Source organism: Neofelis nebulosa, chromosome 16 (assembly GCF_028018385.1).
Source record: "Neofelis nebulosa isolate mNeoNeb1 chromosome 16, mNeoNeb1.pri, whole genome shotgun sequence".
Classification (NCBI taxonomy): Eukaryota; Metazoa; Chordata; class Mammalia; order Carnivora; family Felidae; genus Neofelis; species Neofelis nebulosa.
The window spans coordinates 2,223,560-2,242,766 of record NC_080797.1 but is presented as its reverse complement, the minus strand read 5'-3'; the positions used below and the strand labels follow the sequence as shown (position 1 = coordinate 2,242,766).

The 19,207-nt window shown below is 58.7% G+C and overlaps 3 protein-coding genes across 6 annotated transcripts; 2 read left to right on the top strand and 1 right to left on the bottom strand.

The window, feature by feature from the left end:
- Nucleotides 1-3,103: 3,103 nt before the first annotated feature.
- CLDN7 (claudin 7) lies at nucleotides 3,104-5,389 on the top strand. Its single transcript, XM_058705686.1, has 4 exons — nucleotides 3,104-3,806; nucleotides 4,553-4,717; nucleotides 4,830-4,914; nucleotides 5,010-5,389. The coding sequence occupies exons 1-4, from the start codon at nucleotides 3,584-3,586 to the stop codon at nucleotides 5,170-5,172; spliced, it is 636 nt and encodes a 211-aa protein (XP_058561669.1). The 5' UTR covers nucleotides 3,104-3,583; the 3' UTR covers nucleotides 5,173-5,389.
- Nucleotides 5,390-5,644: 255 nt separating this feature from the next.
- Nucleotides 5,645-12,008, bottom strand: ELP5 (elongator acetyltransferase complex subunit 5). 3 transcript variants are annotated; one of them, XM_058705681.1, is made up of 8 exons: nucleotides 11,500-12,007; nucleotides 11,019-11,079; nucleotides 10,851-10,931; nucleotides 9,052-9,272; nucleotides 7,514-7,695; nucleotides 6,900-6,995; nucleotides 6,662-6,762; nucleotides 5,645-6,021 (listed from the first exon to the last, which is right to left on the bottom strand). In XM_058705681.1, the coding sequence occupies exons 1-8, from the start codon at nucleotides 11,732-11,734 to the stop codon at nucleotides 5,907-5,909; spliced, it is 1,092 nt and encodes a 363-aa protein (XP_058561664.1). In that variant the 5' UTR covers nucleotides 11,735-12,007; the 3' UTR covers nucleotides 5,645-5,906. The 3 variants fall into 3 exon arrangements, with proteins under 3 accessions (XP_058561664.1, XP_058561665.1, XP_058561666.1); XM_058705683.1 differs by lacking the exon at nucleotides 11,500-12,007 and adding an exon at nucleotides 11,237-11,407 and having other exon boundaries at nucleotides 5,647-6,021; XM_058705682.1 differs by lacking the exon at nucleotides 10,851-10,931 and having other exon boundaries at nucleotides 11,500-12,008.
- Nucleotides 12,009-12,015: 7 nt separating this feature from the next.
- On the top strand, nucleotides 12,016-18,315 carry CTDNEP1 (CTD nuclear envelope phosphatase 1). Of its 2 annotated transcripts, none has more exons than XM_058705685.1 (8): nucleotides 12,016-12,639; nucleotides 15,177-15,243; nucleotides 15,341-15,459; nucleotides 15,694-15,765; nucleotides 16,430-16,546; nucleotides 16,752-16,863; nucleotides 17,517-17,601; nucleotides 17,863-18,315. In XM_058705685.1, exons 1-8 carry the CDS (start codon nucleotides 12,538-12,540, stop codon nucleotides 17,921-17,923), a joined length of 735 nt encoding a protein of 244 aa, XP_058561668.1. In that variant the 5' UTR covers nucleotides 12,016-12,537; the 3' UTR covers nucleotides 17,924-18,315. The 2 variants fall into 2 exon arrangements, with proteins under 2 accessions (XP_058561668.1, XP_058561667.1); XM_058705684.1 differs by having other exon boundaries at nucleotides 16,734-16,863.
- The last annotated feature ends 892 nt before the right edge of the window (nucleotides 18,316-19,207 follow it).

Genomic DNA, 19,207 nt, shown 5'->3' with positions numbered 1-19,207 from the left:
CAGGTATCTCCCTCCCTTCTCTTCGTGGAGAGAGACCTCCACACCATCCACCCCCAGTTTTCCACTAAACGCCACAGTGATGCTGCCTGGCCACGCTTTAAATCGGTGGCTCTTAGCCGGGACCCATTTTGCCCCTCTCGTCACCCCGACATCCGGCAACGTCTGGAGCCATTTTAGATTGTCACCTTGGGGCTCAGCGGAGGGCTCTCCTGGCGTCTAATCAATAGAAGTCAAAGATGTTATGCTAAATATCCTATAATGAACAGGACAGTCACCTGCAACAAAGAGTTATCTGGCCCCAAATGTCAATGGTGCTGAGGTTGAGAGATCCTGCTTTAAAATTAGTACTATAGGGGCGCCTGGGTGGCTCAGTTGGTTAAGTGCCTGATTTGGGCTCAGGTCATGATCTCACGGTTCGTGGGGTCGAGCCCCACGTCGGGCTCTGGGCCGACAGCTCAGAGCCTGCATCCTGTTTCGGATTCTCTGTCTCCCTCTCTCTCTGCCCATCTCCTGCTCACATTCCGTCTCTCCGAAAAATAATTAAACATTAAGGACAATTAAAAAAAAGAAACGAATACTACAAAATCGCAAAGGGGCAATCCACACAGGGTCTCGGCCCTTTCCACTTTCTTCACCCAACCTGGTTTTCCCTTGGCTGGTTCCTTGCTAGTCACTTCCTAGAAAGGTCTCCCCCCAGTGGACCCAACCTCATCACATTGCCCCGTTTTATTGCCTTTAAAACGTGCACCATCTTGTTTATGCCTTTATTGTCTGCTTCCTCCCTCTGGCATCCGAGTGACAGGAGGGCAGTGTCCTCACCTGGGTCGTTACAGCTGTACGTCCGGAGCAACGTCCGGAGCCATTTATACGGGCCCTCGGGAAACATTTGTTGAACAAGTGGATGAAAATATCGTTAATTTGTAGTTTATTTTGTCATCCATTCATCAAATATTTATTGGCGATAAACCCGGAGGCATCGACAGGGGAAGACTGACACTGAGTAAATAGGCACACGAGGAAATAGTTTCTGTGATAAGAAGCCGTGCAGTTAAAGCCCCAAGTAGCGGTGAGTGAGCACATCCACCGAGGGATATGACTCAGTCTGGGGCGGGGTGGTCAGGTCAGGCTTCCCGGGAGAAGCGAGACTCCAGCTGATTGCTGAAGGATGAGTCGGATGCGTCGGTCAGCAGGGTAGAGGAAGGAGGGGAGGGGACAGGGACAAGAGCATCCAGGCGTAGAGAACGGAGTGTGTGAAGGCAAGTAGCAAAAGAGATACACGTCGGGAGCAGAGAGAGGGCTCGTGTGGCCGAGGCACAGTCCGGCGAGCCACGCACGGCATTTATTTTGCCAAGCCCAGTATAGCACCGCTGCAGCGAGCAGAGACATTGGAGGCTTTTAAGGGTTTTGTTTTATTTTTATTTTTTTAAGTTTATTTATTGAGAGAGAGAGCGAGAGAGCGCGTGCATGCACGTGCACCCGGGAACGAGTAGGGGAGGGGCAGAGAGGGAGAGGATCCCAAGCAGGCTCAGCGCCGTCAGCTCAGAGCCCGACACGGGGCTCGAGCTCGCGAACCGTGAGATCAGGCCCTGAGCCAAAATCGGACACTTCATTAACTGAGCCGCCCGGGTGCCCCCTACGTTAAGGATTTTATTTTATTGGAGCTGGAAAGTACCTTAAAAAAACAACAACAACAACAACTCGGGGCACCTGGGTGGCTCAGTTGGTTGGGCTTCTGACTCCTGATTTTGGCTTAAGTCACGATCTCACTCTTGTGGGTTCGAGCCACATCGGGCTCTGGGCTGACAGTGTGGAGCCTGCTTGGGATTCTCTCTCTCTCTCTCTCTCTCTCTCTCTCAAAATAAATTATAAGAAACAAAGATAGGTTAAAAAAAAAAAACACACACCACCTCACCATGAATCAAAAAAGGAGAGCCTTACAGAGAAATGTTTGAGAGGACAAAGAAAAATGGGAAATGTGGGAGAGTGGAGGGAAAAAATAGACACGGTGAGGGGGCTGGAGACGTGTGGGTCTGGGAGCGAAGAGGTGGGTGGGGAGGACTCCGGGCAAGGAGGCAGCGGAGCGGCGCTGCGGGGCGCGGGGGCAGGGAAGGGGCTGGGAGGTAGACTCCCGAGGGAGGAGGAAGCCCCGCATGACGCCGAGAGGGCGCACAGAGTCAGGTCCGGGCTCAGAAGGAAGGAAGGGAAGGAGAAAGTGGAGTCTCCAAGGGAAGGGAGCGACAGGTGTGGCCAGGAATGTCACCTAGGCCTGACCCCGCTCCCCACCCTCTGCTGACTTCTGGCCTCAGTGCTTTCTTCCTTTTGCTAGGAAGGACCCTCGTCGCAGGTGGGGGATAGTGACCCCCTAGAGGCGGGGTGCCAAGGGTCCAGGCAGGTCAGGGATAGGGATTGGAATGGACAGCCAAGAAGACGGGGCTGTGGAGGCTGGGGCCTGGAAGCCAGGTGTCAGCTGGAGGGTGGGATAGGAGGGTGGCGGCCAGGGGGCACGGGGCGTCGGGGTGCTGCTGGGCCGGTGGTTCTGGGAATGCAGACTCCAAGGAGGCTGCCGAAGGGGGGCAGTTCTGAGGGACTGGAGCTATGGTTCCCCAAGGTGGGGACGCTTAGGAGAGCCGACTGAGGGAAAGGAAGAGCAGAGGGGTGGGGACGAAAGTAGGGCAGGACAAAGAGCGCCTAGAGTAGAAACCAAGAGTCCCAGCGGAGGGGAGGGGTGGGGGGGTGTGGAACCGAGGGGCCCAGGGCGTCCCCGGGCTCTGGGGCCGCAGTATCCCAGGCGCACCTGCCGGGGAGAGGAGAAGGGGCATCCCGCTGCCCAGGGAAGTCCAGTCTGGAGGGGCTGACTCCAAGCTGGGAGCTCCGGAGAAGCCGCCGCCTCCTCCCTACCCGCAATCCAAGCCGGGCAGGAGAAGGGGCGTGACCCTGGGGCTCAGGTTTCTTCCTCTTCACCTGGGCAAGGAGGGGTGGGGGCCAGGACTTCCGGCTCAGGTGAGTGTCCCTTCGGTGACGTCAGGTCACCCTCGGCCGCCCTCCGGTCCCGCCTCCCCCCCGCGCTCCCGGTGCCCGCGGGGGCGCGCCCCTGACGCCCTACATATACTCAGGTGCGCCGCACCTGTCCGCCCGCACCTGCCCGCTCACCGCCGAGCCACCGGGCACTGCAGCCTCAGGCCGACAGCCCAGGGCACTTTGGGGGCTTCCAGTACCCAGGACCGCGCGCACACCGCCCCTCCGCCTTTCGTCTGGGTAGGGTCGCGGAGAACGCCGGAGGGGACCGCCTGGCCTTCGCGGGATCGCTTTTTCGACCACCAGTCCCCGGGCGTGGCCTGATCCTTCTGTGAGACCCTTGCCCCGCCCGAAGGATCGATTTGTGTGTGTGTGTGTGTGTGTGTGTGTGTGTGTGGTTTTTTTGTTTTTTGTTTTTTTTCTCGAGTGACAAAAAGATCTGCAGTCACTTGACCCCAAACTTCTCTTCGGGTGACTCGTCTCTTTCTGTGGGGCTGCCCCCCCGAGGTGGGTTTGCTTTACCGCAGGGTCGCCCGCCCGGCGTCCCCAGGCTCTTCCGAGGGCGAAGATGGCCAATTCGGGCCTGCAGCTGCTGGGCTTTGCCTTGGCCCTGCTGGGCTGGGTGGGCCTGGTGGCGTCCACCGCCATCCCGCAGTGGCAGATGAGCTCGTACGCGGGCGACAACATCATCACGGCCCAGGCCATGTACAAGGGGCTGTGGATGGACTGCGTCACGCAGAGCACCGGCATGATGAGCTGCAAGATGTACGACTCGGTGCTCGCCCTGCCGGGTAAGGCCGCGGGGCCGACGGGGCGGACGCGCCCGGGAGCGAGGGCGCCGGGCGGGGTGCGGGGCAAGGGCGCGAGGCCCGACGCCCGGGGTTGCCGGGGAGCAGGACGCGGAAGCGGCCGGACCGGGCCGGGGGCGGGGTGGTGGGGGCTGCACGTCGGCTGCGCCCCCTTCCCCCCGCCCCCCTGCCCGGGCCTCCCCGGGTCTCGGCGCCCGGCGGCCCAGCCCCCTCTAGGCCTCTCCTACCCCCGCCTCCCTGCGCGGCTGGCGGCCTCCGTCTCCCGCCCTTTTCTCTCGGACAAAAGGCGGCGCGGGGCGGAGGGCGCTGGCTCCGCGGAGGAGCCGTGCGCGCCGTCAGACGAGGGCCGCAGCCTGCGGCCTGTAATCTTATCGGCTGATTAGCCGAAGCCACAGAGCCGGTGGCCGCGATAGTGGGGGTCAGGGCTGGGCCGCGGGCCGAGATCTGCGGCCCGTGCGGGGGCTCCGGCCGCCGCCGCCGCCCCTCTCCGCGGGCCCCTTCCTCCCTGCCCCCCCCCCCCCCCCCTCCCCTGCCGGGGCGGTTTCGCCGAAACCCTCGCGCCCCGGGCGGGTCCTAGGGCAGAAGGAGGGCGGGGCGGAGCGGCAAGGCCGCGGAGCCGGGACGGGGCGGGATCCACCCGGCGCTGCGCGGGGCTTGGACGCCCAAGGGGCCCCAGCCCAGCGACCCGCGTTTCCAGGAATGAGGGCGTCCTTCCCCCTTCCCCGCAGCGGCCATACAGGCCACCCGAGCCCTCATGGTGGTGTCCCTGGTGCTGGGCTTCCTGGCCATGTTCGTGGCCACCATGGGCATGAAGTGTACAAGCTGCGGGGGAGACGACAAAGTGAAGAAGGCCCGGATAGCCATGACCGGAGGCATCATTTTCATCGTGGCAGGTGAGCAGCCGGCCCAAGGAGGGCCCAGCGCCTCTCTTCTCCAATCGCAGCGTGGAGGCGCGCAAGGTGCCGGCCTGGGGCCTCCTAACATGCCAGTCGTTCTCTCCCCCAGGTCTTGCTGCCTTGGTAGCTTGTTCCTGGTATGGCCACCAGATTGTCACAGACTTTTATAACCCGTTGGTCCCCATGAATCTGAAGTAAGTGTGGGAGCCCGGCCTCCTAAAGGGGCGACAGTTCCGGATCCCCCTCCAGGGAAGGCCGCGTTTCTGACCCTAACCCCCTCTCTCCACAGGTACGAGTTCGGTCCTGCTATCTTCATTGGCTGGGCGGGGTCGGCTCTGGTCATCCTGGGAGGCGCCCTGCTCTCTTGCTCCTGTCCCGGGAGTGAGAGCAAAGCTGGGTACCGTGCACCCCGCTCCTACCCCAAGCCCAACTCTGCCAAGGAGTACGTGTGAGCCGGGGGCCCCCTGGCCCAGCCCGGCCGCCTATGGTGTGCCCGGGGACCTGAACCGGCCTGGGGCAGAGCTCGGCCTGTGGGCGGGGTGCCGAGACAGAGAAGCCCCGCCACCCCGCTCGCGCACCTTGTACAGTTCCCCCGAGGGGGTTGGGTGAGGGACGCAAAAAGAGGAGGGTGTGCTTTTTGTACAGGAATAAAACCGTATGTTTTGGAAAGGAGGCTTTTTTTTCCTCCCCCTTCAGGGTCTCTGCTTTCTTTCAACCCAGATCCGTACAGGGAACCTGGAACCTTTAAGTGTATCTGCTTCAGTTTAAAACAACACGCACCGAGCGCTATCGGTGTGCAAGGCCCTCCCCGTGGCACCGTTGTCACTTGGGCCCCAACGCCAGTGACTCTCCAAGACTCAGGTGCCTGGCTTCCCTGCCTCTTCCCACGCAGTCCCTCCCACTGCCAACTCCCGCTTACACGGCTAGCAAAGTTTCTTTTTTAGTAAAAAAATAGATTTTATTAGGCTGGGAAGGGAGGCGTCTCTGTTCCCTCACCTTCCCCTCTGCCCCTTCCCATGTTTTGTCCCGCCTGGAAGCTACTCCGACTCGGGGGTCACGAGGCAGGACCTCCGCACACAGAGAACACAGGTGGGGCAGGGTGAGGCCGCGGCAAACAATGAAAGGATGGTTACGCGTCCAAGGTCTCTCTCCCCCCTCCCCAGTACAGGCTGGTCAAGGCTCCCCGTCAAACATCCAGGTCACCATCTGGGTCTTCTGGGTCCAGGTCATCGAACGCATCTGGCTCATAGAAGACGTGGCCGGTAGCACGGCCGGGCCCAGGGCGCAGCAGAGCCTGCTGTCTGGGGAGAGGAGGGGGGAGCGGGTGCTGGCGAGGGTGGGTAACGGGGTCCTGTCTGGACACGCTTCCTGGTGACTGACTCCCTCCTCTTTCTCTTTGGCTTTCGTGTTTTCTTGGTTCAAGTCCCTTTCTCTGACCTCCTCGTTTAGTCAGCATGGGAGCCGCATCCGGTACCGGGATAGACGGATGCCGCTCGCCTAACGATCCCCTACGTTCTTAGCAGCTCGAGGGCACGGATCCTGCCACGGTCTGGCTTCGCCCACCCACGCACTGAGCACAGAACGACAGGCATACAGAGGCCATTATGAACCTGTCCCTACCACACCCAACCGGCTTCCCGTCCTCCCAGTAACACTGTTGCCTAGAGAGGGGCAGGGCCACTTCCCCAGGGTCTGGTCTGGCTCAGCCCAGACCCGATTGCTCTGTGACCTAAGGCTCTAACGGCGAGAAAAGAGACCTAGAGGCCCTTTAGCCTCGTTGGGGCAGGAGCGGGTAGAGAACCACTCCCCAGACTTGTCTTTGGAGGTGGACTTCAGCCCCTGTAAAGTCTGAGGTTAATCAATAACCTGCCATCACCCCACCTCTCAGGCCCGGACGCGGGGCTCTACTCAGGAACCCAGGCGCCTGGCCCCCAACCTTACTTTTCGGAGCTGAACTGGAAAGGCAGTGTCAGGCTATCCTTGGCTTCTCGCTCTCTCTTGGACAGGTGGAGGTTAAAGGTCAAGTGGGAGGCGGGGTCCACCTGCAGGCACAAGGGATACTGCCACTGCCTCATGGCTGCACCCCTGACCCCACCCCCACCCCCTGCAGTTTCCAGTCTCTCCTTTCAGCAGACCCACAAGCTCAGTTCCCTCGTTTCCGCCCTGGCCTGCGAGATACCTGCGGTGTGTGAGGATCTGGGTGGGGCTGGGACTCTAGCGGGGGTCCCCCTTGGAGATCCAGGCTCAAGTCAGGCAGGACGGAGAACCACAGAGTCTGGGGGAGAAGAAAGAGTATTAACGGAAAGGTTGTTTCCACCTGACGGAACAAACCAGAGAGAAGAACTTGGGCCCCCCCCCCCCCCCCCCGCCGCCGCCCCTGCCCCTGCCCACCCCTGCCCGCCCCACCATCAGTGTAACAGCTTCCAGCCCCTGCTCTTCCCCTCGCCCTCCTTCAAAGCTCTCCGAAGGGACTCGCTCCTTCTCCCCCAACAACCGCTCCCAGTCTTTTCTCCTTCGCCGTTTCTTGGAAGTCAAGATCTCCTCTTGGTTAAGCCCACGGGATCCGAATCAGGCAATCCTGTGTTCCAATCCTGGCTCTACCACTCACTGTAACTTGAGTAAGGGGACAACAAAACAAGCCACCTCCCAGGGCCGTGGTGAGGCTCAGGAGGGAAATGACAAAACAAGGAGACAGGGAAGCGCTCGGCCACACCAGCTTTCTTACTCTTCTTTCCGCCAAGACACCCCTTCCGTCCGACCCTGACCTTAGTGCTTCCCCGGGGTTCTCCTGACCTCAAGGGTTGGGCGCTGTCGGGGCCTCCGACAGAGGATGTGGGCTGAGGCCTGGCCCGCTGTACCACTCAGGGTCACCTCGGCCTGGGCAAGGCTGCTCAATGCTCCCGTGGGGCCCGGGCCGTGGAGCTCTCGGTGCAGCAGGCCTAGCACGCACAGCTGCTCCGCTGCGGGGCCGCCACCTGGAAGGACAACAAGCGTGGGGCGCAAAGGGCAGTGGGGAACACTCAGAGTGGAGGCCAGGGACGGAACAGTAAAGGAGGAGGAAGGGAGGGGTGCCCCACGTTCCGCTGCGGCTCTGCCACAGTCCTGACTTCCCTTGGTGAGGCTGGGACTGCGGAGCTGCAGCCCTCACCTCCTCAGAGTGAATGTGAGCCAGGCCTACTCTGACTTGGTCCTCGGACCCTCCTAGGTCCTCGGAGCTCCTCCCTCAGGGCCTTCGGGACGGAGTTAACCCCTTCCTCTTCCGGTCTCTGCTTACTTTCCAGCCTCATCTCTTACACGATGAACTACTTGAGGCTTCTGGAACCTGACCCCATCCCAGTCAGTGCCTTTGACTCCCTCCGGTTGTCTCTCCCTTTTGCGGAGCGCGCACACACACGCTTAAAGAGCGTCAGCACTGTGCTAGAAGATGCCTTCGTGTTTTGACGCTTACAGACGTCGGCATGTTTGGGCTGAAGCGTATGACATCGCTGTCACCTGACCTAACAGCAATTCTAAACGGTTCCTCCTAGGCGCGCCTGGGGGGCTCAGTGGATTAAGCGTCTGACTTCAGCTCAGGTCACGATCTCACGGTCTGTAAGTTCGAGCCCCGTGTCGGCCTCTGTGCTGACAGCTCAGAGCCTGGAGCCTGCTTCGGATTCTGTGTCTCCCTCTCTGCCTCTACCCCACTTACACACTCTCTCAAAAATAAACATTAAAAAAAATTAAATAGTTCATGCTAATACTGTAATTTCACCCCTTCCCCCCACTCTTACACAGTAAAACTGAAACACTGAGAGACTCAAGCACCTTAATACAAAGTTGGGTAGCTGACTGCATGGTCAGTTCTAGAATCCACAGTATACTTCAGGGCTACGCCCAGGGCCCCTGGTCTGGCCAAATCTGCCTGGCTAACCCCTTCCTCTTCGAGACAGTTCTTTCCTTAGGACGCCCTGTGTATGTTCCTTTATCATCACGGCTGCTATCAGACTGTCTTGTAACCGCTAACTTGTCTGTATCCTTTTTGGCACTTTGAGCTCCTGGAAGACAAGAACCTGAGCACAGTTAGTCTTTACTCTCCTGGTATCTAGATTTGTGCCTGACACACAGCATGTAATTGGTACTCATTGAGCGAACGAATGAAACAAATGAGTAAAAAGGAACCTGGAAGAGGAACAAAAGCCTGGTTACGAAGAAGCCCAGAACTAGAATAAACGTTAAAGAGATGGAATAAGGCCCAACTGGCAATCCCTAACCATGTTCTTGCTAAGAATGGAAGAGGGCTTACTCCTTGGCAGGGGAAGGTACATGACGAGTAGTAATGAAGGGGGTCTCACCACGGCAGGCGTGCTGACGGCTCATGGCACAGAGGGCCTGGCAGAGAGCGGCACAGGGAAGGCGCAGCAGCAGCCAGCTCAGTGAATCGAGAGCCACAGTGACAGGACCGGGATCCGTCCTCTCGCACATGGCCTGCAAGGCTCCCAGGGGTCCCCCCGGAAGGGCTTCCCCGGTCTGCGCCCAGTTGAGCGGGTCTCTGAAGAGGTCATAGTAAACCAGCCTGCAAAGGGAAAACAGGAGACAACTGATTAACCCTGCCCCTTCCCCTCAATCTTGAACTTCACCCTGTGATCTCCGTGGCTCTCTGTGACTTAGAGCTAAGACTGAGACACAGACTACCATGTGGGCAGCACAGGCTTTGGTGTCAGAAAGCCCTGAGCTCTAAGCGTGGCTTTACTACTTACCTAAGGTCACCTAACTGATAAACTACTTATCCTAAAACTGTTTCTTCATTTGTAGAACAAATGCACAGATACCAACTGTTTGATCTTTAGAACGATCCTTAACGCGTATTAAACGCTTGACAAACGTCAGTTATCATCACCATCAAACATTTCCTGAGCGGAGCCTAACTCGTGTCATTCCCTGGAGGAACAGGGAGAGGACAGGATGTGAGACATGGTTCCTGCCTGTAGGACAGTTTAGAGAAGATCAAGAATTAGATCCTGTGTTACTAACTATAGATAAAATAGCACCACAGAGAAAAGGAGTCTGACATGGGTTAGGAATCCTGGGATCGGATTCACGGTGGCCCAACTTGTTCCTGGTCACCACCGTCCTATCTGTTGCTTCTCTTGTAAGTGCCACCTTAACATGAAACATCACTTCCATCACATGGTTGAAAAACCAGACCTGAACACAGACGCAAACTACTGAGCTGTCTAGACCGGGAAGTAATCGTTTTTATCCAGGCACGCAGGTGGGTTCAAGAGTCTCCTAAGCTCTATTCCACATCAGTCTATAACTCCTGCAAATTCTACCTGCTAGAGTCCTTTTACTTTCCTCTTAAACTCTCTATGCTTACTTACTGCTACTGTCTTAAGACAGATGTCACCCCCTATCATCTTTCCCTAAGATGCATTAGAGACCACACCCGTCTCATTCACCGTGCCTACCACAGCACCCGGTTCGTAACTGGTGCTCAGTACACATACACCCCTGAGTGAACCTGGACTACCACAGCAGCCTTCCCTCCCGGTCTGTCTGAGGCTGCCCCCTTCTAATCCCATTCTCCACACTGGTCACTGGAGTAGTCTAACAGTATGAGATTATCACTCGCCTCTTACACGTTGAAAGGGCCGTCACTGCCTTTGGGATAACAACTGAACTCATTTTCATGCTGAGACCTTTTGCTATCCGTCTGGTCTCAGGAAGCTCTTCCAACTCCCACGAACAGCTATGCCTTCCCATACGTCCCTAATTTTGCACAGTCTGTTACTTTTGCCTCTAGAACAAATCACTCAGTAGCTGGCAGCTAGTGTTGGTGCAAATCTGGAATCCACGTCTGGACTAACCAACCCCGGATTCTGAATACCTCAAAAGACAGAATATGTTCATTTTTATCCACCAGTACAGCTTCTGGTGCAAAACTACAGCGTGGGCCTCTTATTACGCTCCATTTCCGTCTGCGCTTCTACGGCCCAGGCTCTGGGTTCTCCATTAACTCGCCACTCCTCATTTCTCTTACGAATCTTGGCCTCCCGAAAGACACATATCCATTCCTTCAATGAATATGCCGTAGAGCAATTTCCTTACAGGGATCCTACACCCAGCAAAGTCTCTCCCAATCTGTGCTTACCGGCTGTTGATACTGGAGTCAAAACCTGCACGGAACTCTTCCTCGCTCACTTCACAGCCCAGGATGTGGACCTGCTCCCCACTAAGGCAGAGATGGAGGAGAGTGTCACAGAGCTGGGCCCAGCCTTCCTTCCCGGGGACTTCGGGGGGAAGGCTGCGGGATACTCACCCCAGCGCAGCTTTCTTGATAAGCGCCTTCAAGAGACTGCGCCCCTCCCACTCCACGGAGTCTGGGGAGAGCGAGGGACGGATAACCAGCGTGAGAACGCTGACGTTTCCGTCCTCACCGACCCCGGGTGACCACCCCTCGCCGGTGACACGCGGCTCTTCCTCTCCGCTGCCGCCCCTCGAGCCCAGCTCGCAACCCCCGGCGCCTCTGGCCCTCACCACGCAGCAGCACCAGGCCGCGCAGAGCCAGCACCGACTCCATCTCCAACTGGCGGCCCGTCCCTCCTCGGGCGCCCTCTGATGGCGTCACGGCCCGCCGCCCCGCCCCCTCCAGGGAAAAGGGGCGGGGCACCCATGAGCCCTCCCACAACCGAGACCCGGCCCGGTCCGGAATGAGAGGTGATTATGTCCAATATCCCAGGGGGCGCTCACGCGGAGGGGCCCCTCCCGACCTCCGGCGCACAGACGCAGGACATTTTTACCACGACTGGGGCCGGAAGAGCCGTTGGGGGCAGTTGTCGGCGGGAGGGGTAGGAGGCCGCACGCGCCCGTCCGACGGCCCGACACCCGGGGGCGAGAGACGTCACCCGCCCCGCCCACGCCGCTCCAGGCGGGGCCCGCCTCGCCCCCGGGGTCCGCCCCGCTGCCACCTTCCGCGCTTGCGCGATACTGCGGCCTCGTCGGGAGCGCTCTCGGCTTTCCCCTACCCGCCCCCATAGACCGAGGAGGGGGAACATTAGTCCCGGTGAAGCGAATACACGTCACCACCGGAAGCAGTGTCAGAGGGGAAGAGGAGGGGGGAAGAAAGGAGGAGGGAGCCCTTAGGGCGGTAAAATGGCGCCTGTCAGAGTGGGAAATCCAGCTGCAGAGGCTGCAGAGGCTGCAGCCCCGCTCCCCAGCGGCTAAGGCACCCCCGACTTCGGGGAGGGGGAGGCCGCTCCGGTCTAGCCATCCGCGCCCTTCGGCTCCCCCTCCCCCTCCTTCCCCGTTCCTTCGCCCAGCCGGCGCGTCCGCCGCCGCCGCCGCCGCCGCCGCGGCCCTTCGCGCGCCGCGGCCCCCGCCCGCCCTTTCCCGCGGGCAGCCCCCTAACGCGCCTGCGCAGCGGGCCACCCTCCGCTTCCCCCTTCCCCTCCCCCTCCCTTCTCCCTCCCTCCCTTCTCCCTGGCCCCCTCCCCCACTGCCCCCTCCCCCAATTCTCCATCCCCTTCCCTCCCGGTCTCTGAGGACCCCTTCCTAGCCCGACCCGTCTCGGCCCGCAACCTCCGCGAAGCCGTCGGTGCCACTCCCCGCCCATGTGGGCCCCCGCGGGCTGCCCACGCCTGTCCCCCAGCTCCCGGTTCCGCTGGGCTTTCCCCTCGCCGGGGGTGGCTTTCTGAGCCGCCCGCTCCGTGCCCCTCTCTGCAGCCTTTCCTGCCACTCGGGGCCCCCGTTCCCCCTCCCGGAGGCGGGGGGCTGCCCCCGGGGGGCTGGCGGAGCTGGGCCGCGGGGGCCCCGGGGCCGGCGGTGCCGGGGTCATCGGGATGATGCGGACGCAGTGTCTGCTGGGGCTGCGCACGTTCGTGGCCTTCGCCGCCAAGCTCTGGAGCTTCTTCATTTACCTTTTGCGGAGGCAGATCCGCACGGTGAGCCTGGGTGGGCGCTGGTGGTGGTGGGAACCTGTGTCAGCGGTGCTCACGGGTTTTCGGAAAGTGTCGGGCCTCTGTTTGGGCTTCGGAACGGAGTCCTGGCGGCGGCTTTTCCCGTTAGAGGGTTGGGGCACCCTTGGCTGGGCATGGGGTGGCATGGGGAGGGGGGAGACCCCCGTAGGACAACCGAGATCGGGGCGGGGGGGGGGGGCAAGACGGAGACTGGATGTGGCAACTCTTGGGGGCCAGGGTGGTGGGTGGGGCGCCGTTTAGGAAAGCTGGAGTTGTTGTTAGAGACCAAGAGGAGGGGAACACCTGTTTGATGGCACCGGCTCTGTCGGCTGTGGGCTTGTGACAGACCCTTCCGTTACTAGGAGCCTCCCTGTGTGTTAGGGCTCGGAACAAGGGACAGACGGGCTTATGTGGCAAGGGTAGGGGTGTGGGTGGGAGACCATACGTGACAAACAGGGGAACAGCCTTGGGTGTGAAGGAGAAACCCCTGCCGTTGGCTTTACGGGGACTCGTCCAAAAAGGGCCCCGGAAACTTATTTCCTGGTGTGGGCATCTGGAGTCACCTAGTCCCTGGGACTAAGAAGGATGGTTTTATGTTGGGCTTTAGGGAGAGGAGCACATTGGTGTTGGGTTGTCTCTCTGGGAAGACAGTGGTTGGCAGTTGTGGGCTTGAGCCTGAGGGCAGGCTTGCCTCTCCAGGAGACCCCAGCTTTGAGAGGGGTCCTGTGGGCAGCGATGACTGCACGTACCCAAGTATCTGTGGGTTCCCTCCCCCGGAGAGCTTCTCTCCAAGGTCAGAGCTCCCGTAGGCTAACATCCTTTACCGAATGTGCTGTGTTCTCACTGCTGGGGAGAATTCAGTAAGCCGACTTGCAGAAGTTCCCTGGCCCGTGCTCTTTGGTGTACCTCAGTAATACCTGGAAGGTCTGAGAGTCTCCAGAGAGCCCTGGGTGGTGGTGGTCGTTGTTGACCGACTTGGGGGGAGTGGGCCTGCTTCAGATTCAGTGTCTCCTTTACTAGTCTATGCCTTCCGCTTCCTGATTTAGGGTGAGGGTTGTTTCTGGGTGATCACGGTGGTAGGCAAGGCTATTTCCCCGAAACACATGTTAGGAGCCTGGAAGAATTTGGGGTCAGAGATGCTGAGGTGTGTGTGGGGCTGGCTCCTGGGGTTTTCTCTACATGTCAGCTGGTGTTCTATCTGCCTGGCTTTGCTCCGAGCACGCCCCGTTTGCCCCTGAAATTCCTGTTCTGGAGGTAGGGAGTAGAGCTCCAGCCCCTCTAGAGGCTAGCTTTTGGCAAAACTGCACCTCTCCGGGCAAGCGCTGACCCCACGGCCTTTTGTCTTCCCTTCCTTCCCTTCCAATCTGGTTTCTCCCCCCACCCCCTTGCTGGCAGATGCTTGGAGCATTCCCTACATGCCCAGCATGTGCAACCCGAGATAGCAGGCCAGGACACCCGAGCTGTTGCGGCCTTCATCCTGCTGCAGGGAGAAAAGGGCAGGTGCCTTGGCATTCGGAGGAGAGGGCCCTGTGGCTTGCAAGGGGCAAGACTGGTTCTGGCGAGGCTGGGGCCTAGGGATGGGGCCTAGGGATGGACAGAAGCCTAGAAGAAAAGAGCAGAGGAAGGGACTGCCAGGCTCGCCTGGAAGAGAACTGAGTGCTAGAAACAGGAGCTTCTAGAGAAGACTCGGAGGAGCTGGAAGGTTGACGTCCTTGTCCCCTCTTGACGTCCCTCACAGCCCTTCATTCACTCTGGCCTTCTCGCCACCCTATCAGTCAGCCTGGTGGGTGGGGCTTCCCAGTGTGCCTTGTCCTGGGTACCGGAATAAGGAGGCAGCGCGGAGGGCTGAGGTTCTCTGCCACTTGTGACTTGGCTGGTAGAGACAGAAATGGACAGGTGGCTGGTTAAAATAGGCCTGGCGGCCACCAGCCAGGGGAACTTAGCTGACCTGAGAACCCCTGGATTCCCTCCTTGCCCTTCATTCCCCTTAGGTACCCAAGGACCTCCTGTCCTGACTCCTCTCAGTCCCCCGAGTGACGAGAGTTGTCACGAAGGATCCATGGGGCGGGAATGTGGGGAGCCGTGTGTGTCTCTGTTCCTTGCAGAGCACAGGGAAGAGGGCAGGTTTTGGGTCGGCCTGCTTTAGGGCGGTCCTGGCTCCGCCACTGCATCCGCTCTGATATTAACCACCCACCCTGTGACAGTGTCCTGGGAACGCAGCCAGGACTGGGTGCTCTCGCCAGGTTTTCATTCTAACTGGGGGGACAAATGACCAAATAAGATAATTCCTAGCAGTGTGGTCTTACACAAGGCATCTAACCTGGCTAAGCCTCGGTCTCTCCGTGGTTAAAATAGACACGATGATGTTGCTGTCATTGTCGTTATTATAGCGTCGTTACCGCGTTCTTGAGGATTAAATGAGGTGATCGTCAGTCACTTCCACGATGCCCCGTATATAGTAAACGTTCCTTTGTCAAGGTCTCCCGCTCAAGGGGTCTAATCCTCTCTCTTGCTGTTTTTAGATAATTCAGTACCAAACTGTTCGCTATGATATCCTTCCCTTATCTCCCGTGTCCCGGAATCGGCTAGGTGAGTGTGCTGGCTGGGAAGGCTCCTGGAAGGTGAGGTGGGGCTCAAGGTGTGGGCTGGAGGTTGGTGGGTGTCATTCCTTGCTGTTGTGGTTCAGGCCAGGTGAAGAGGAAGATCCTGGTGCTGGATCTGGATGAGACACTTATCCACTCCCATCACGATGGGGTCCTGAGGCCTACCGTCCGGCCTGGAACGCCTCCCGACTTCATCCTTAAGGTGTGTTGGGGTGGGAAGTGATGGGATGGTCATGCCTGTGATTCTGCTCACAACTAGACTTCCTTTCCCAGTCCCAGAGCATATCGTCCTTGTCCCCATCCTCTGGCACCAGCGGCAGCCAGGAGGGAAGCAGGCAGTGGGGGTGGGGGGGGTGGGGGGGGTGGCAGGGAGGGGTGTGTGTCCTTCAGGCCTGTGCTCAGGACACCCCCCCAGCTCTTCCCTGTTCCTCTACAGGTGGTAATAGACAAACATCCCGTCCGGTTTTTTGTACATAAGAGGCCCCATGTGGATTTCTTCTTAGAAGTGGTGAGTTTGGGGGCACCTGGGGGGCTCAGTCGGTTGAGCATCTGACTTCGGCTCAGGTCATGATGATCTCGTGGTTCGTGGGTCCGAGCCCCACGTCGGGCTCTGTGCTCACAGCTCAGAGCCTGGAGCCTGCTTGGGATTCTGTGTCTCCGTCTCTCTCTTTGCCCCTCCCCGGCTCACACACTCACTCTCTCTCAAAAAAAAAAAAAAAAAAGGAAAAAAATACATTAGAAAAAAAAAATGGTGAATTTGTAGAAGCTGTGGGGAGCCCTGTGATGAAGGAATGGCGTTAAGGCTCTGGGAATTCAGAGCGGTTGGAGGAAGTACAGGGTGAGGAGAAAATAAGTATGGGCAGTTTTGGAGAAGGGCAGTTGTGGGCCGGTCACAGGGCGGCTGTCAGTAGCTTGGGTTCGTTTGTTGCGCTGATGGAATTCTGTTCTTCCACAGGCTTCCTGATCTTTTGCTCTCGCACCTCTGAATCTTTAAGGGCGTACGGGGCCTAAGACTCTTGAGTTTGGGGGCCTTCAGAATTTTGTGTTCTCAGAGACATCCGATGCTCTTGAAAGGCCTGAAGGACCGGGCTGGAGTCTAGCGAAGGAGAGTTGTGCGTTCAGAGGAAGGATCTGGCTTCTTCTGACCCCACCCTCCCCCTGATCAATTTCAGGTGAGCCAGTGGTACGAGCTGGTGGTGTTCACAGCAAGCATGGAGATTTACGGCTCTGCTGTGGCAGATAAACTGGACAATAGCAGAAGCATTCTCAAGAGGAGATACTACAGACAGGTAAGAGGAGGCTCGGGAGGCAGGCTGGCAGGGAGGGGTCTGGGTTTGAGCAGTTCCCCCAGAAAGGGACCTTCTGGGGGGTGAGCGGAGGCGTACTGCATGACCCCCTCTGTGGGAGGTGGCTGCCCGCGGGCATTGTTGGGACTGGGCAGCCGTCACAGGGGCCGAGTCTCCTTTTGATGCCCAGCGTGGCCCTGCCCTCCAGCACTGCACTTTGGAACTGGGCAGCTACATCAAGGACCTCTCCGTGGTCCACAGCGACCTCTCCAGCATCGTGATCCTGGATAACTCCCCAGGGGCCTACCGGAGCCACCCAGGTATGGGGGGGGGGTGAGTCTGGTAGGAGCAGGAAGTGGTTCCGAGAAGGTTATTTTGAATGCCTGGAGCTGGGATTCCTGGCTTACTGTAGGTCAGGATGCCAGGTATTTCTGTTTTCTGGGAGACACTCTCCCTTCCCCACTTGTCCACTTCATAGGTCACGTTGCTCGTATCAGTTTGCTTCAGGTGAGACACAGTAGCAATAAATTTGATTAGAAGCCTCATGTTAATGTGAGACACGGTGATTGTAGGTTAATTTTATCTTGGGGGAGGGGCCTGGGTGGCTCAGTCATTTGAGCATCTGACTGTGATGTAGGCTCAGGTCACGATCCCAGGGTCATGGGATCGAGCCCCGTGTCGGGCTTTGCACTGAGCGTGGAGCCTGCTTGGGAGTCTCTCCCTCTGCTCCTTTCTCCCACTCACGCATCCACCCCCATCTCTAAAATAGACATGAATATGAATGCCTCTTTTAAAAAGTTTGTTTTGGCGAATAAAATAGGAAGGTTTACCTAGGTGGTTAGGTTTGGGTGGGTCAGGGAGAGGGTACGGATTTTAAAGTAATGATCCCCATTTTCCCAAAGGAAAGAAAAACCGGCCTGAGTCTTGAATTGTGTGTTTTTTTTTCACGTGCGCTTATTTTCACCCACCCTAGACAACGCCATCCCCATCAAATCGTGGTTCAGTGACCCCAGCGACACCGCCCTCCTCAACCTGCTTCCCATGCTGGACGCCCTCAGGTAACGGAAGCCAGACACATTGCTGAGGAAAGGAGGTGGGGGATCCCGAGAGGGAATAAAAACGCGTCCTGTTTGACTTATCTCTTTTCCCTTAAGAACTTAGCCTTTGAACCCAGGTGTTCTTACAGTAAAGCTCATCACTTGTAGCCAGTGGGTTTGGGGCAAACTGGACCTCAGTGTCACTTGAGAATGGTGATTCTTTTCTCCCCCGCCCTTACCCACCCCCCCCATCTCCAACGAGGCTTCGTCTTGTCGTCCCAGGTTCACCGCCGACGTTCGTTCTGTGCTGAGCCGAAACCTTCACCAACACAGGCTGTGGTGACGGCTGCTCCCCCTCCACCTGCGCTGGGGTGGGGGGGAGAGGGAGGGTGAGCTCTCGGGATGCCGTCTGATGCCCTGTCCGATGGTGAGGACTGCCTGGGCAGGACCTGCCCCTCCCGCCCCTCTCTGCCCAGGGAGCCCTGCGCTCCGTGTGGAGTCTGGACGGACACACGGGCCACACTCGCAAGCAGCCTCACTCTGACTTCGAGTTCGCGCTCCCTGGAAACCCCAGACGGGGACAGAAGCGGAGGCCTGGGAGAGCCGGAACTGTCTGGTGGAGAGACCAGACCGGCCAGAATGAGAGACAGACATTCGGTAATCCGGGAGGCTCAAAGAAAAGCCAAGCCAGCTTTGTTGTGATTTGATTTTTTAAAAACTCTTGTACAAAACTGATCTAATTCTTCACTCCAAGGGCTGGGCTGTGGGTGGGAAACTGGGATTTTGGGCCACTGGATTTTCCCCAAACTTGTCCTGCCCTCCCCCCTTTCTTTTCCTTCTATTTTCCCTTCTTCCTAGACTCCCTCAGACCTGTAACCAGCTTTCTTTTCTTTTTTTTTTTTTTCCTCCTTTCTCTCTTTTAAACCATGCATTATAACTTTGAAACCAAAGCTGCCCCAGGTCCTTCTCTGGGGGTTGGGAGATGAAGGGAGGCGTCTTTGTTCACGTCCCCCCCCTCGGGGCGAGGTGCTGTTGGCTTTGGGGGAGGAGTGGGGAGCCTCGACATCAGGTGCTCTGGCGGGAAGGGTCTTGGAGACGGGATGGGCGCCCCGGCGGGGACCGGGAGGGCGGCCGTGTGTCCTGAAGGAGCCTGGCCTGCGGGTTAGGACGACGCGGCAGTGTGGCGGCAGGAGATGCTGGACCAGAAGCCAGACAGGCGGGACGTCGCCGGGGGCCGACGCGGACACGCCCGACGGCGGGGGGCCTAGCGCCAGGCCCGGCCCCGCCCCGGCCGCCCCGGCCCCGCCCCCCGGCGCCCCTCCCCCCCACCTCCCCGCGGCCGGCTCTACTTTCCGCGGCCGCCACGTGACGCTCCGCCCTTCTCTGAGATCACATGATTTTTCTCTCGCGACCGCCGAGTGTGTTCCTCCGCGATGACGTAGTCCCTACCTTTCGGACCTCCTCTCAGGTCCCTATTGGTCCACTCTTCCCTGGAACCTACGCGTCCGGTGCGTTTCCCCGAACGTGTGTTTCGTTTCTGTCCCCCTTCATTTCCGGAGACCAGGTCCCCGACTTGGGTACTACTTTGTTTTGGTGTCAGCTGCCGCCGTCGGCGTACCAACGCGTT